At 39.2% G+C, this 14,741-nt stretch overlaps 1 protein-coding gene across 1 annotated transcript; it reads right to left on the reverse strand.

Annotated features, from left to right (window-relative positions):
• Positions 1-1,913: 1,913 nt before the first annotated feature.
• Positions 1,914-10,066, reverse strand: LOC147619204 (uncharacterized). The gene is made up of 5 exons (XM_086773406.1): positions 9,974-10,066; positions 9,807-9,891; positions 9,592-9,691; positions 9,231-9,510; positions 1,914-2,035 (listed from the first exon to the last, which is right to left on the reverse strand). The coding sequence occupies exons 3-5, from the start codon at positions 9,676-9,678 to the stop codon at positions 1,914-1,916; spliced, it is 489 nt and encodes a 162-aa protein (XP_086629532.1). The 5' UTR covers positions 9,679-9,691; positions 9,807-9,891; positions 9,974-10,066.
• Between the last annotated feature and the right edge of the window lie 4,675 nt (positions 10,067-14,741).

The raw sequence follows: 14,741 nt of genomic DNA on the forward strand, positions 1-14,741 counted from the left end.
TTCACTTGTATTAGTTTCATTGTGTTTTAGGATCATGTAACTAGAAACGTTGGTGCAAATGTCCAAGCAAGAAGCAATGGAATGTGAGAAGTGAAGAGGGTGGAACTGCAAGGAACATTAATAATTTCATAGCATGAGGTCTAGATAGCCCCATAGCTTCTTTATAGATTTTCATTACACTTTATGTTGTATATGAGTTTTTTGGAATCATACACTTATGTAGTTTCGCTAAGTAATGTAATTGAATTTTGACATTTCGAAAACCATGAATTGCAATTGTCATTTTTTTGTATTTGTCAAGTTTTACATTACACTTGTCCATGATTATGTGAAGTATGGAAATGCACTCTGTGTGAGCGAGAGAGAGAGAGAGAGAGAGAGAGAGAGAGAGAGAGAGAGAGAGAGAGAGGGAGGGACGGAGAGAACACTCAGTGACTAGACCTAAGCCGTACTTCTTCCTCCATTATATAGGTAGGAGGGCCGTGTCGGTCCCGGATCCCTTTTTTTTCCATTTAATTATATTAGAGATCCTGGGATCTTCTTTTATTTATTAGCATTGCCCTCTTGGCACTGGTGGAGGGGTTATAATGTAGCTTTCTCATGTTCTGTGGTGGAGTTGTGGATAACTACGTATTTTGGAATAAATCATCGCCTACACATCTGACGAAACCTTCCGCACAATATAGGAGGATGAAGCGTCACTGAGTAACTGCATTAAAATTGGTGTCATTGAAGCATCGTTTCGAACTTTGCTAATTATTCACAGCTTCTTCTTGGTTCAAAGATTTGTACGCGAATGTGTGTGGAAATTGATGTTGTGATTTGCACAAGAATGACCGAATAATGTCGGTGAGATGTAAATCTATCAGGTTGTGGTGGAGAAATCAAGAGTGCGCTAGAGGGTGACTTCACCTCTCTGAGTTTCGCTACCAACGTAACCTGTGGGAAAGCCTTCTAATTGTTTATGTGACATCATTGTGATGTCAAACGCCAGAGCTAACTCTTGCTTTTGGGAAAGATAACGCTCCCTTTCTGCATGCAATCTTGCCATTTATGGGCCATTTGCTTGCACAAGTTTTGCTATTGCAAGAAGCAATAGCATGATAAACAAAGCAAGGGATACCATGCATTTATGTTGAAGAAAAAGAAAAGAGGGGAGATTTTGTTACACAATAGGGGATTATTGCTGTTGTGCACAACTCGTTGTTTTAGCATCAGCTTGATTTATCCCAATCATTTGAGGCACTTGCATTTGTAATACCACCTTGAGATGGTATTTGATGTGCAAAATCTTATTCATTTTCCTCCCTTACATGGGTGGTTTTAGCCACTTCTGTGTGCAACAAGTTTGGTAGAATGATGGTGATCTTCTTTCCGCTCTAGCATGCCTCAAAATTGATTGTCATGTGTAGAAGTGGTAAGGGCTTGAATTTTCTTACCATTAGAAAGGTGATAATTAAGGTTTGGATTTTCCTTCTTGCTTAACCCTATACTGGAGTCCAAACTCTTTAGGTTATTTCAAACTAGGTTAGAAAATGTACTGCTTTTGGGCTCTTATGAGAGTGCCAACTCCCCGTCTTGTTGTTCCATTCGTAATCCAATGAGAATGGCTCCTCATCTCCTTGACTTCCATTCAACACAAAATCGTAGGGAATGTGCATACAATGAGACCATAAATAATCATGGATAATTAATTGAGCCACACCCATGAATGGAGGCAGTGCCTCGGAGGTTGACCCCACATGCAAATGGTACACTCCCCTAATCATTGTACGATTTTGCATCAGATAAAAATAAAAAAATTACCAATCAATGATGAGCATTTGCTTTTTAGGAAGATGACAAGACAAAAGCAATAATTACCTGACCTTGTGAAGCTTGTTTGTGGATTGGTCCATCAGAAGACAAGAACCCTACATGATCTTCGGCTTACCTAGACACCTGCTCCTTTCTGTGGTAGTGATGAATGCAGGTTCAATGCGTCTTAAAGACGATGCCCTTGTCACGTTGCTTGGTCCTCCTGCCATGACCACCCCTATGATAGATGCACATAGCAAGTAAGTACATTTCTAAACCCTAAACTTCTTTATTTTTGCAGAACTAATTTTTACTTGTGTTAGTTTTATTGTGTTTTAGGATTATGTAGCTAGAAACGGTGGTGCAAATGTCCAAGCAAGAAGCAATGGAAATGTGAGAAGCAAAGGGGGTGGAGCTACAAAGGAACACTATAATAATCGCACAGCATGAGATCTACATAGCCCCTACCTCCCTAGATTTTCATTATGCTTTATCTTTTTCTCTTTTTCTTTTTTCTTAATTAAGAGCTCTCCATTTAAGCTTCATATGGTAAGAGATCTTGATTTTTCTTAATACTTTTTTTTCTTGACTTGGTTTAATTTTATAGGTTTTCAACACATACAAGCCTCATAAGAGATCTCTTTCTTATATGTTTCTTCTTTCATGCTTTTACATGTTTATAGGGTTTGTAAGTTTTAGGGCTTTTAAGATTAGCATTTATTATTAAAATATTTTTTTCTTATTTTGGTTTTATTTTATAGGTTTTCAACACATACAAGCCTCACAAGGTAAGAGATATGTTTTCTGTATGTTTCTTCTCCTATGCTTCTACATATTATAGGGTTTGTAAGTTTAGGTTTTGTTTATTTTTCCATGCTCCATGCATGCTAGTAACTACCTACGTATGCCGGTAGCTTCCTAGGCATGCCGATAGCTATCTATGCATGCCGGTAGCCTGTAGTGCATGCCGCTAGCAACCTATGCATGTAGGTAGCTTCCAATGCATGTCGATAGCTACCTATATATACCGGTAGTAACCTATGCATGCCGGTAGCTACCTAGACATGCTGGTAGAGCAACCAACGCATGTCGGTAGCTACCAGCGCATGCTAGTAGCTACCTATGCATGTCAGTACCTTCCAATGCCTACCCACCGCCGCCGCCGGTAGTAACCTGGGCATGCCGGTACCTTCGAATGCATGCCGGGCAACCTAGGCATGCAGGTACCTTTAAATGCATGTATGTCGATAGCTTCCAATGCATGCCAGTAGTAGCAACCTATGCATGTCGGTACCTTCCAATGCATACTGATAACTACCTATGCGTGCTCGTAGCTTCCTAAGCATGCCGATAGCTTTACACATTATGCCATATGTGTTAGCCTTATGCATTAGCCATATGCATAACGTGCTATATGCATAAGGCCATATGCATAGGAGTTTTAAGTATTTATGTTTTTTCTTAGATAGATGGGAAATAACTTGAGGCACGATGTTACACCTGGAGGAGTCGATATCCCAACAATATTTGTAAATATATATTAGCCTCAAATTTTATCTTATCTTTTAATTATAAAATATTATCTTAAATAAAAACTATCTAAATTGTTCATTTGTTTGTATGCCTATAGCTTGAAGTAGTGGACCGCCACCCTACACAAGATGAATATGATTTTGCATTACAACGGGATTCGCAAGCTCTATTTGATAAGGTGCAAGATGAAGGATATATTGTTATTACTAGAGGACATCCTTGACAAGCATGACAACTAAGTACATTTGTAAACCCTAAACCTCTTTGTTTTTGAAAAACTAATTTTCATTGTGTTTTAGGATCATGTAACTAGAAACGTTGGTGCAAATGTCCAAGCAAGAAGCAATGGAATGTGAGAAGTGAAGAGGGTGGAACTGCAAGGAACATTAATAATTTCATAGCATGAGGTCTAGATAGCCCCATAGCTTCTTTATAGATTTTCATTACACTTTATCTTGTATATGAGTTTTTTGGAATCATACACATGTAATTTCGCTAAGTAATGTAATTGAATTTTGACATTTCGAAAACCATGAATTGCAATTGTCATTTTTTTGTATTTGTCAAGTTTTACATTACACTTGTCCATGATTATGTGAAGTTGTGTTAGTTTTACTGTGTCTACATTAGAAAAAAAAGAGTTGGAGCAAACAGGGGAGTCCTGTGTGCAGACTTCCGAGTCTACCCCAACTTTTTTTTTTACTATGCAGTACTTTCGTTGCTCATCAGTGCAACAAAAATAGGAGCGTGTTTAGCATTGACATTGGTCCTACATCTTTGCACCCTTCTAGTTATAAACGTGCTACTATTTTTGTTGCTAAACCCTCATTCTATTACCCTCATTCTATTGTAGTGTTAGAGAGATGTGAAGAAGAGGATAATCATGCCAAGACTACATGTATTGTAATCCATGTAATGGAACCACTATAGAAATCAGTGGAGAGAGACATTGACATCAGCCTTTATGGGGATAATAGCAGCCATGGGACCACTCAGGAGGACGAGAATGAAGGGAAGGAGTTGGAGGATGCTGTGTAGAGGGAGGAGAGTCTTGAAAAGGAAAGCATAGATGAGACACAAAGCAACCAAAGAGAGGGAACAAAGGACACCTCCAAACAGGTCAGAAAAACAAAGATTTTTGGGAAGATGATGAGAACTAGAAGCCCACAAGGATTCCTTTCCAAGAACAAGTCTATTTCGCCAATTTATCCCCCATTGATACCACGTTGTAGGATGGTGCCCAACAGAAGAAGTTAGAAAGCTCAGCCAGAACACCAAGAGAACAGTTTCTAGTAGAGGATCGTTTATTGTGTCCAAGATTGACATAGAAGGGGAGGAGACACCTATCATAGATACTCATATTCAGTCTTGGACAGATGCTTGGAGGGTAATGAATGACCAGTTTGAGGCACTTCTATGTACTCACAATCAACGAGGACCATTATTGAGCAAAGATGGTGCATATCTTGGATGGAAAATAACAGATGGAAGGCCCTCATGCAATGCATCAAGCAAGGTATTACTCAGTGCTATAACTTCAAAGTTTTAGAATTATTTTGTAGCAATTCTTGGTCTTTGGTGTTTTGGTACAAGTTGAAGATCATCCTATGGACATATCTTGGCATTGCTTTGTGAAATGTGAGTTTGTCCATTTCAACAACGGTGATGTCAGGGAGTTGCTATTCTATCTTACAACATTGAACAAGTAAGAGCATGTGTTTGCTTATGATATTTGTAATTTATTTTTCTTTGTTCATTGCTTTATACAATCTGATTGTTCCATATGAATATTCAGGGTCAATGAGTTTGGCTACCTATCGACGAGCACATTTGAAGAGAGGGTGTTCCAATTGAGGCAACTTGATGAGTTAGACTTAACCATTTTGTTGGTAGAGGTTAATGATGATGATCGTGCATTTTTTGAAGAGGTGCTCACTGGCCAACGTAGATATGAGAGGGAAAAAGAGGTAGGACAAAATCCCAATTCAAATCTTGATGTAGCTAGCGCGTTGAGGAGAAAGCAAATGAAATGGATGATGCCAGTTGTCGAAACGTTATAGAATAGGTGGAGGTTTTATACTGAAATAAGGCACACAAAACGACGCACCTCGCTGACCCACACAATGGAGAAGCTTACTAGCGAGATTTTCTCTACCTACCATGGCATGTATCGGCCAAGCACATAGCAACAGAGGAGAATCTATACCTTATTGGCATGGCATGTGTTAAGGATGCTACAAAATCATATATTGGTTGGGATGCTAAACAATAAGCAGTCCAATGTTCGCGCCTTAAAGTAAATCCCAAAACTAATAAGAGGAAGATAAGAGATTGGCTTCATGTGTTTGTTTTCTGGCTGCAAATTGTAGAATTTGGTCAAGCTTTGCTAGTTGAAATCAAAACGGCTAACCACATCCGCATCCCCTCTGAAAAATAAGTTTAAGATATGTAGTGACATGTAGGAGAAATTTTTTCAAGAAGGCATTCAAGACACACCATGGAGGGTTCCGCCACAATCTTTCTATTTATGAGAAACCTACCTTGAAGTCTTCTACATGTCGGGTGGTGTATCAATGTCTACAAAATAGGTTTTCTCTGGTGGCCTTGAGTCAATGCCTCCCATGTGGCAGCAGTTTGGACATCAGTTGATACTCCATATTACATGTACGAAGATCTTTGATTGGGCCGAGTAAGTCTTGACATTTAAGTGTTTAAAGTTTCAACATTTTAGTGTTTGTATGTGCGCTTATTATTAATGTCATGCTTTTAGGCACTATCTACCATAGAGAGGGAACATTGCCCATGGTGGCTAGACCTTGACTACAATTAGGCTCTTGAGGAAGAAATTGACTTGTACATGAGACATATGATTGTAGTGGTGATTCGGCAAGACTGTGAGACCATTGTTGGGGTATGTTGTGAACCCATCACACGAGCAAGTGTTTGTTTCTAAACATGTTGGCTTTATTTTTGAATCTTGTCTCCTCTATTCTAGCAGAACTTGCCTTCTAGCTCGCATGCATAGACTAGCCACTCAAGTACATTTGTGACACCACCTGTGAACATGGGTAGATATATAGTTCAAAAGGCACTTGAGGCACCGAAGCAAGCCCATTCTATACAACTCAATGCCTCCCATGGTAGCGGCTTGGAGATCAATCTCTAGATTAGATGTACGAAGATCTTTTATTGGGCCGAGTAAGTCTTAACATTTAAGTGCTTAAAGTTTCAACGTTTAAGTGTTTGTGTGTGCACTTATTATTAGTGTCATGCAGTGTCTACCATAGAGAGGGAACATTGCCCATGGTGGCTAGACCTTGACTACAATGAGACTCTTCAGGAAGAAATTGACTTGTACAAGAGAAATATGACTTTAGTGGTGATTCGGCAAGACCGTAAGACCACTGCCAAGGTATGTTGTAAATCCATCACACAAGCAAGTCTTTGTTTCTAAAAGTGTTGGCTTTACTTTTGAATCTTCTCTCCTTTATTATGGTAGAACCATCTTTCCACCTCGCATGCGCAAACCAGCCCCTCAAGTACATTTGTCACACCACCTATGAACCTCGCATTAGGGAAAAAGGGAGCTCATTTTGGGGCCTTTTACGGTTTGGAAAAATAAGCTCTCAACCAATGAACAGAGGGCCAACGTAACGTTGGAAATTCACAAAAATAAAAGAAAATAGATAAAAGAAACAATATTTTATGTAGGTACAAGCGTGCTACATTAATGTGGAGATTGGTTTTTTATTCTCACAAGATCTTTGGACATGAAGATAGAATCTAGTCTGACATTTTCTCTGACAAGGGCTTTCCCGCTTCCACCTCCCCTTGAACTTTGAATTGTTGTGCTGCCTTTCCTTCGAAAGGTCTACCATTCTACACCACTGCCTCATTGTGCAGCAACCTCTTCTTTTCCAAAACTGCTCCCTTGATCCAGTTTGGCTTAGAGTAAGATGTTTCTTGTCAACTATCTGTCTGCCTACTTTCTCTTTCTTGAAACTTCACTTTGTTATCTTGTTTACATTACTTTGCTGTGATTACAGATTCACAAGGTATCCATGGTGAATAAAAACTATGGTCGTTCTTGTGGAAGACGCTCTGTGGATGATAATGCTATGAAGGCAGAATTATACCACACATCCTTACCCCGTCGACCTGCTTCTTCTATTTCTTCGGTAAAGAATTCAAGTACAGTCAAAACGGAAGGAACTTGGGAAAGGTTTACTGTTTCGAAAGGAGCATGGGTGCTCATGCAACCTAGTAAAAGAAAGAGACCCCAGACAAAAAATATTTTCTTGGCATCATGGAAGGGAAGAGTACGAGATTTTAAAATCACCGGAGGAAAGATATCGGTGAAAGAAGTTTTGATTCAGCATGTGTACATGCATAAAGAACTTGTCTTGCGAGACTATCCAAATGATCTTCCGCAACACAGGCCTAATTGTATATTTTTCTATTGTGGTTTTGTTCTTTATGAGGTGCATGGATTTTTAAGACAAAGCTTTCTTTCTTTGCTTATTGATATTCTTGTGTTATTTTATTTCAGATTTATACCCTTCATCGTATGAGACATGGCAAAACATCGATTGTATTCTGGGATTTATAGATGTTTTGCATGGATCGATAGTAGGAGAACAACAATACGAAGGTCGATGTGCAACAGAGCTAGCTCAATCCGGTATATTTTTTACTGATCATTTTTATCAGTTGTGCTGGACAATGCAAACACACATGGTGTGTTAAGAAAACAAGACCTTCCAGCATGGAATTCAGTGGATTGGCCTCTCCCACATTTTAGTGTTACAGAGGCATATAGAGCCAAGCTCTTCAAAGAAGTACAGAAAGCTCTGAGGCCCAATATTGCCACAAGGATAATAAAAATTTCTTTGTGCATGCCTCTCACAGTTTTTGTAGACTTGTTTAATACCTTTCCAGTGAAGGTTTCAAAAACAATGTTCACAGTTAAAGCAACAAGTCTGGCATGCATGCCACAATTTTTGGATAAAGGTTGGGATAAGAAGACATGTAGTTCAGTGTTTTGTGAGGTTGTCCAACCTTCTATGCAATTGAAGTACATGGTTGCATCACAAAATTTTATTTTTTATTTTTATTATAAGCGCAGTCGAATGCTAGGTACAAAACTAGTCCCAATGGATCAAGATGAAGATTCTTTTGGTGCAGAAAATAAACTTCTTGATATTGATGTTGTTGAGAATGGTGATGTGCTAGTCAATATCACATTAAGACAATGTTGCTCCCTAGCTCAATTGCGCAATGACATTCTATTTGAGACAGAAGGTTCTATTTCAAAGGACTTTTTATTTATCTACAACAATAAGAAGGTATACCATGTGACTTATTCTAGTCTCATTAAGCACTGCTATTAGTTTACTTTACCCTATTGTTTCATATTGCTTTTTTGCAGGTGCTCAAAAGAAGAGAGAGATCAATAAAATGCAAAGACATTGAAAATTTGAAAATTGAGATAACACAGACTCCATAAACAAAGGTATTATATTCAGAAATGTAAAATTCTGTACAGAAGTGTTTAATTACATATGTAGAACATATTCTTGACAACAATTTTCTATTTATCTACAGGCTGATCTAGAGGCTGCTCTACATGGTCCAAGCTCACCGTATCATCTTTATTTGGAGAATCTACTTTCTGTTGCTCCATCTTGTCATGTACAGTCTCTTGGTGCTGCTCCATTGTCTCCTCTACTGCCCCTGGAGCATCTGTTTGCTGCTGCTCCATCATTTCCTCAATAACATCAGCAGCAGCAGGTCCTTGTTCTTGTGGCTTCTCCTCATCAGCACTAGGTCCTTGTTCTTGTGGCTTCTCCTCATCAGCAGAGCAGCAGGTCCTTGTTCTTGTGGCTTCTCCTCATCAGCACTAGGTCCTTGTTCTTGTGGCTTCTCCTCATCAGCAGCAGCAGCAGGTCCTTGTTCTTGTGGCTTCTCCTCATCAGCACTAGGTCCTTGTTCTTGTGGCACCACATCTGCATCATCTGTGTCATCAAGGTGTATGACACCTTCTCGGACTTTAGAGCTCTCACCTAACTCGACAGTAGTAGCTGGTACAATAGGTTTGGGGAAGGCATACTTCAAAAACTTCCAAATTATATCAGCTCTGAAACTATACACATAGCTCGAGTTGAAGCTATCTTCTCTCATCTGCAATGAGATATGATGATTTAGAACACTTTGTACCAATATCAAATTTTTTGAAGCTAAATGAAAATTATTTTTTCTTACAAGCTCTGGCTGTCCTATCTCAAAATAGCTTGAAAGTATATATTTGGCACTAATCAGCACTCTCCAGCCCACAGCTACTTGAATCATCTTGTTGTGGTGTCTGGATAGTTGGAAAGATATGTTAGAAACTGTTAATGTCTAAACAAAATAAAATTATTCAATAAGTTCAAAGGCATAGCATGAAATAGACATCAGTAGAGGGAACAACTTTCTACCTCTAAATCTATTGGCTCTATTGAATCCAAAAGATTGACATTAGGAGGACACTGATCCAATGCATCTAGAAGTCTTCTAATACAACTGCAATACATATAATTCAGTTAGTGTGCATTAAATCCAAATAATGAAGTTTAAAGTTAAAAATAGCACACAAACCACTTACAATTTAACCTCTCTGTGTGTGTTTCTAAGAGAGTTGAATAAAAAGCATTGCTTCTGCTGGATGTCAATAGAAGCAAAGCTCCAGTGGTCACTGCATAAGGAAAAAAGTATTAAGAAATCAAAGGCTACAAGAGTACTCAATCTTGAAGGAAAATCCCAAAAGAAGCAGCCACACACATACTTGTTATGGTATGGAAGTAGCAAAATATCAACATGATCAAAATCACAGTGTCTGAACCAATTGGAAATATCCATGGGAGTTTCCTTTGGATCTCTTAACTTGAAGGAAATTGTAGGATCAATAATATAAACTGTATGCTGTACAGCATGGTTCAGCCAGCTTCTCATCATGCTACATTGGACAAAACAATAATTAAGGTAAGGTGTAAGGGAGGAGGTACAATAAGGATTGTTTTGCAAACAAATGTAAAATAAAAGACACTTACTAGAGCATTGCAAGAATGATAGTATATGAGCAATACTCATTCTTATGAGCCAATGCTGCCAAGCATGCTTTTGTCAAGTCAAAATTATTCTCTGAAAAATCATCTTCAATATGGACAACTATGTTAGGGCCCAGCTCCTGCAACCTTCTTTGTATCTGTAGATCCATCTGTACAGTCTCCACATCTATAGCAGATTTGGATTCTTCTATTTGCTGCTTCAGTGACTCCTCATAAGCAGCTTTCCCTCTGGTGCTCATTGAGTGGGTCACTTCAACAACCTTCACCTTGTCTGCCTTCAATTTCCTTGTAGGTGGAATTAATAATATATCTCTCATTTTAATGTCCTGCCATTCCACAGGATGGAACAGCTTGTCATACCTCCACCTCACTCTGGACAATGTGTTGAAGTCCTTGGCCATCAGAGTTACCCTGTGAGCATGGGCTGCTACAAGCATTGCATCTTCAAAGTACTTCTCCAAGTAATCCTCTGTCATTTCCTGTAAGGAAAGAATGGCAGTCCTGTTCCACCTGAAACCAAGGTGCCAGCTGTCACAAATTTCTCTCACTAGCCTCTGAAAAGGTGCCTTGGGGATTGCAAAGCCTATAGCTTTTTGCTGTTTCCTGATCTCCTTTAGCACACCAGCAGAATGCTTTAACCTCTTGGACTTTTGCTGCAGCATGCTCATTGGCTTCCCCTTCCTGCCATGTGCAACTCTTCCTTTTGGAGGCACATTAGATTCCTTGACATCAGCCCCAGCCCCAGCTGCTGCTGCTGCAAGCCCTGGCCCCTTGCCAGACCTCCTTGCAGTTGCCTTGGTTCTTGCCATCACTCTGAAAAGGTCAATACAAAGCAATAGAAAAAGATTAGAAACATGGAGAACATAGAATGATTAAAGAAGGTGCTGAAAATTTGGATAAAGCAAAAATAAAAAATTTGCAACAAAACGCGATTAGGATGATTTGAAATTTTTAACAGCTCAAGATCGCGTTTTTCTGCAAATATTTGAAACAACATGATATTGCATCCCTATAATGAATTCTCTATTTTTTCAACTATAAACAATATGTATTGAGTTTATAGAAGAACTATGCACCCTTGAATAGACTAGAAACTTACAAAATCACAATGAAATGGGTAGATGAAGAAGCATTTTAAAATTTGCAACAAAATGCGATTTGGACTATTTTGAGATTTCTAAAATCCTCTCCTCGCGTTTTGCTACAAATTCTAGAGACAGCATACTTCAGCATGCCTTTAGTCATTTCAGTGTGTATACAGCTTGGTGCAACATGGATTGAGCCTATGGACATCAAGAAGAGATCAAACTCTCATTCAACAGGCCCAAATAAAAAGTCTTCCTGCTTCTACATGCAGTGGAGAAAATCTAGAAAATGCATATAATATTTATCATAATATGTAACCTACATCACATCAATCAGTTCCTTACCCTAATATACTATTAAACAAGAAGGAAAGGAAAAAGATTTTCTTACTAACCTGGAAGCTATCTGCAAGTGTGCTGTGCTGATGATGATTATCCTGTGCTGCTGGTCTGGATGCTGATGGTGTAGAGTAGGGAGGTAGAGATGCAAGAGAACTGAGTTAGGAGAGTAGATTATTACAAAATACAAATAAAGGAGTTATTAAATACCACACGTGTGAAATATAGTCGTTTTTTAACACGTGTGGGTCCCACCAGATCTTTTGGAATTTGAAATTTGTGGGTCATTTTTTGCCTTGGAAATTGTGCCAATCATGATTTCATAATTAGATCCATTAACACTTTTCCCTCCCCGTATTCCATCCCTGCCAGCACCCTCCCATCATCCTTTTCTTTCCCACTTTGATCACTTTCTACCCAACACACTCCATCCACTCTGCAACCTGTCTGAAGACTACTACCATTACCAGATCTCCAGGTTACCAGTGCTACAGCTCAGTTTTGGAAGAGAGCAGGAGAATCTCCAGGGCTATTCCAACAGTATGGAAGAGGAAAAGAAAGGTCAGAGATCTATACCCTTTCCAATGTTTTCTGATACATATTTATTACATCTGTAGAATTCTTGAATCTCAGTGCCTAGAAATCTAGCAGATCACCCTAGGAAATGATTAGAGATGGATGTGAGTGGGATTTAGAATTTTGCAACAAAATGCGATTATAGTGGTTTATATTTTCCAAAAGCTCCAAATCGCGTTTTCCTACAAATTCTGCTATTTGTTTTAGTTTTCATTTTTTCCTCCTTCTTTTAATCTCTTTTGCCCTGGGGAATTCCTCCTGGTATCATTTACTGTCTTGAACATTGTGAGATATCCTTAGCATTTGACTGGAAATGGATATCAATAGAAAGTTAGAATTTGCAACAAAATGCGAGGAGAGCACTTGACATTTTTCAAATGGATCTGCATCGCGTTTTGTTGCAAAGTCTTGTGTCTCTTTTGGTTTTTACTGTTTGCTCATTGTTTTGCTCTCTATGTCCATTGGGATGTCTTTCTTGATGATGAGAAAGGTTTTTGCTTTGGAACAGTTGATCCTCAGGCCCCTCCTTTCAAGAGGAAGCTGGACTTTTCTGCTGCTATACTCAGACCACAGCAATCACCAGGTGATTCATGTGTGCTTATGAAGAGTTTTGTTTGGTGATATCCTATACATTATCTTTTTGCATATGTGAGCATATAGAACTCATGTTATATAAATTTTGGTTCAGGCAAAAGCAAGAGACTAGAGCAGAAAGGTGAGTCTTCCCTTTCAAAACAAAGGGAACCAGAAGAGGAAAAATCTCCAGATTTGCTCCTATTTGACTTTCTTCACAAGTGCAAGGCTCAGAGGAACTTCCACATATACCACAGTATTTTCAACAGGGAGTTCACTATGAGCTCTCTTTTGGACCATCACAGAGATTTCCTTTCAGACCATTGGGATACCTTCAAACAACTGACAGAGGCAGGAAGGATTGTGGAAGGTGAAAAGGTTTTTGTGCATTTAAATCATATTGTCTCCATTGACAAGCTGAGGTACCATGTGAATAGAAGGTTTGACAGCCTGCCTGAGGAATATAAATTCAGCTGTAACTTGCACACCAGAAAGTGTAGAGTGCTTGAGGAAAACATGGCATTCCTTATGTACATTGTCTTTCAACAGCAATCTCTAGAAGAGCAAGGACAGGAGACTGAAGAAGAAGATATGTCTGTAGCGGAGGTAAAAGAGGATATTCCTATGGCAACAGATATGGCAGAGCAGGAAGAAGATATCAACCTCGAGGATGAGGGGCTGCAAGTGGCTTCTCTTGACCTTGTTCAACTGAGGACTGAAACTCTTAGGGCAGCACAGCCAGTTGAAGATTTTGATGTTCAGAGCAGCAACTATGCAGTGCCTATGCTTCCAGGTATCTTGATTGGTGGTAAAGATTATGTTTTCCTCCATGATATAGAGTGTATGTTCAATTTGAGGGAGGACTATGCCATTTCCCTTATTGCCCAGGCTTCAAGGCTTGACAAGGAGGTTGGCATAGAGGATGACCATTCACTGCTAGCTTTGGAAACAACCTTTGATCCTGCAGAGGCCCTTACTATTTGTTTCAAAGAGGCTGAAAGTTTCCAAGAGCCAGATGAAGCTGCCTTCCAGCTCACCCAGGAAGCTATGAATCTCTCATCACTTCATAAGGAAAAACTTAAAGAAGAGGCTGGACTGGAGGGGAGAGGAATAAATCTTTGGAAAGATGAACTTCTTGTTGCTGATGAAAATGAGAGGGTATGATATTATTACTTCAAATCAAATACTTTATCTTGTGTTTAAATGTTTTGTAGTTGTGTATCATTGTCTCACTATAATCTTTTGATACATGGCAGCTACAAATTGAGGATGACACATTCCTCCAGAGATCAAGTGGAAGTAGGCCGGCTGGGTTTGGCAAAATGTCAAGCCTAGCTCATTATATTCATGATCTAGGCAGTGCTAAGATCTTGATTTACCATAGGCAGTTGAGCAACAATGGAGAAGCCATTGTTTACTTCTTCTACCCAAGGCATGGAGAAGTCTCACTACATGGCACGTAATGCATTTTTCAGACACACACAACACTATGGAGGGAGTCAAAAGGCAAATAGTCTGAAGGAAGTCTTCCAATGGTTTTACCGAGGCATTCTACAAAGGCTGCATGCTAAAAGAAAAGTTGCTAGCTCCAAAGTCAAGCTTGCTTTTATTCTAGCCCAAAAGCAAAGACGAAGACAAACTTTGGACAATTCAATGGCAGCAGAGAGACATAGACAGTGGAGGGATTCGAAGATATTTAGAAACCATAAATGGACAAGTAAACATGAATAGC

This window comes from Cibotium barometz, chromosome 33, assembly GCF_041138505.1.
Source record: "Cibotium barometz isolate CiBa-2024 chromosome 33, ASM4113850v1, whole genome shotgun sequence".
NCBI lineage: Eukaryota > Viridiplantae > Streptophyta > Polypodiopsida > Cyatheales > Cibotiaceae > Cibotium > Cibotium barometz.

Excerpts from the sequence above, each read along its gene's own strand:
- LOC147619204 (XM_086773406.1), bottom strand. The coding sequence starts at position 9,678 with ATGATTCAAGTAGCTGTGGGCTGGAGAGTGCTGATTAGTGCCAAATAT. Across the intron at positions 9,511-9,591 it reads AGATAGGACAGCCAGAGCTT|ATGAGAGAAGATAGCTTCAA; the intron begins GTAAGAAAAAAT and ends ATCTCATTGCAG. Across the intron at positions 2,036-9,230 it reads GCCACAAGAACAAGGACCTA|GGGTGGTCATGGCAGGAGGA; the intron begins GTGCTGATGAGG and ends CATCTATCATAG.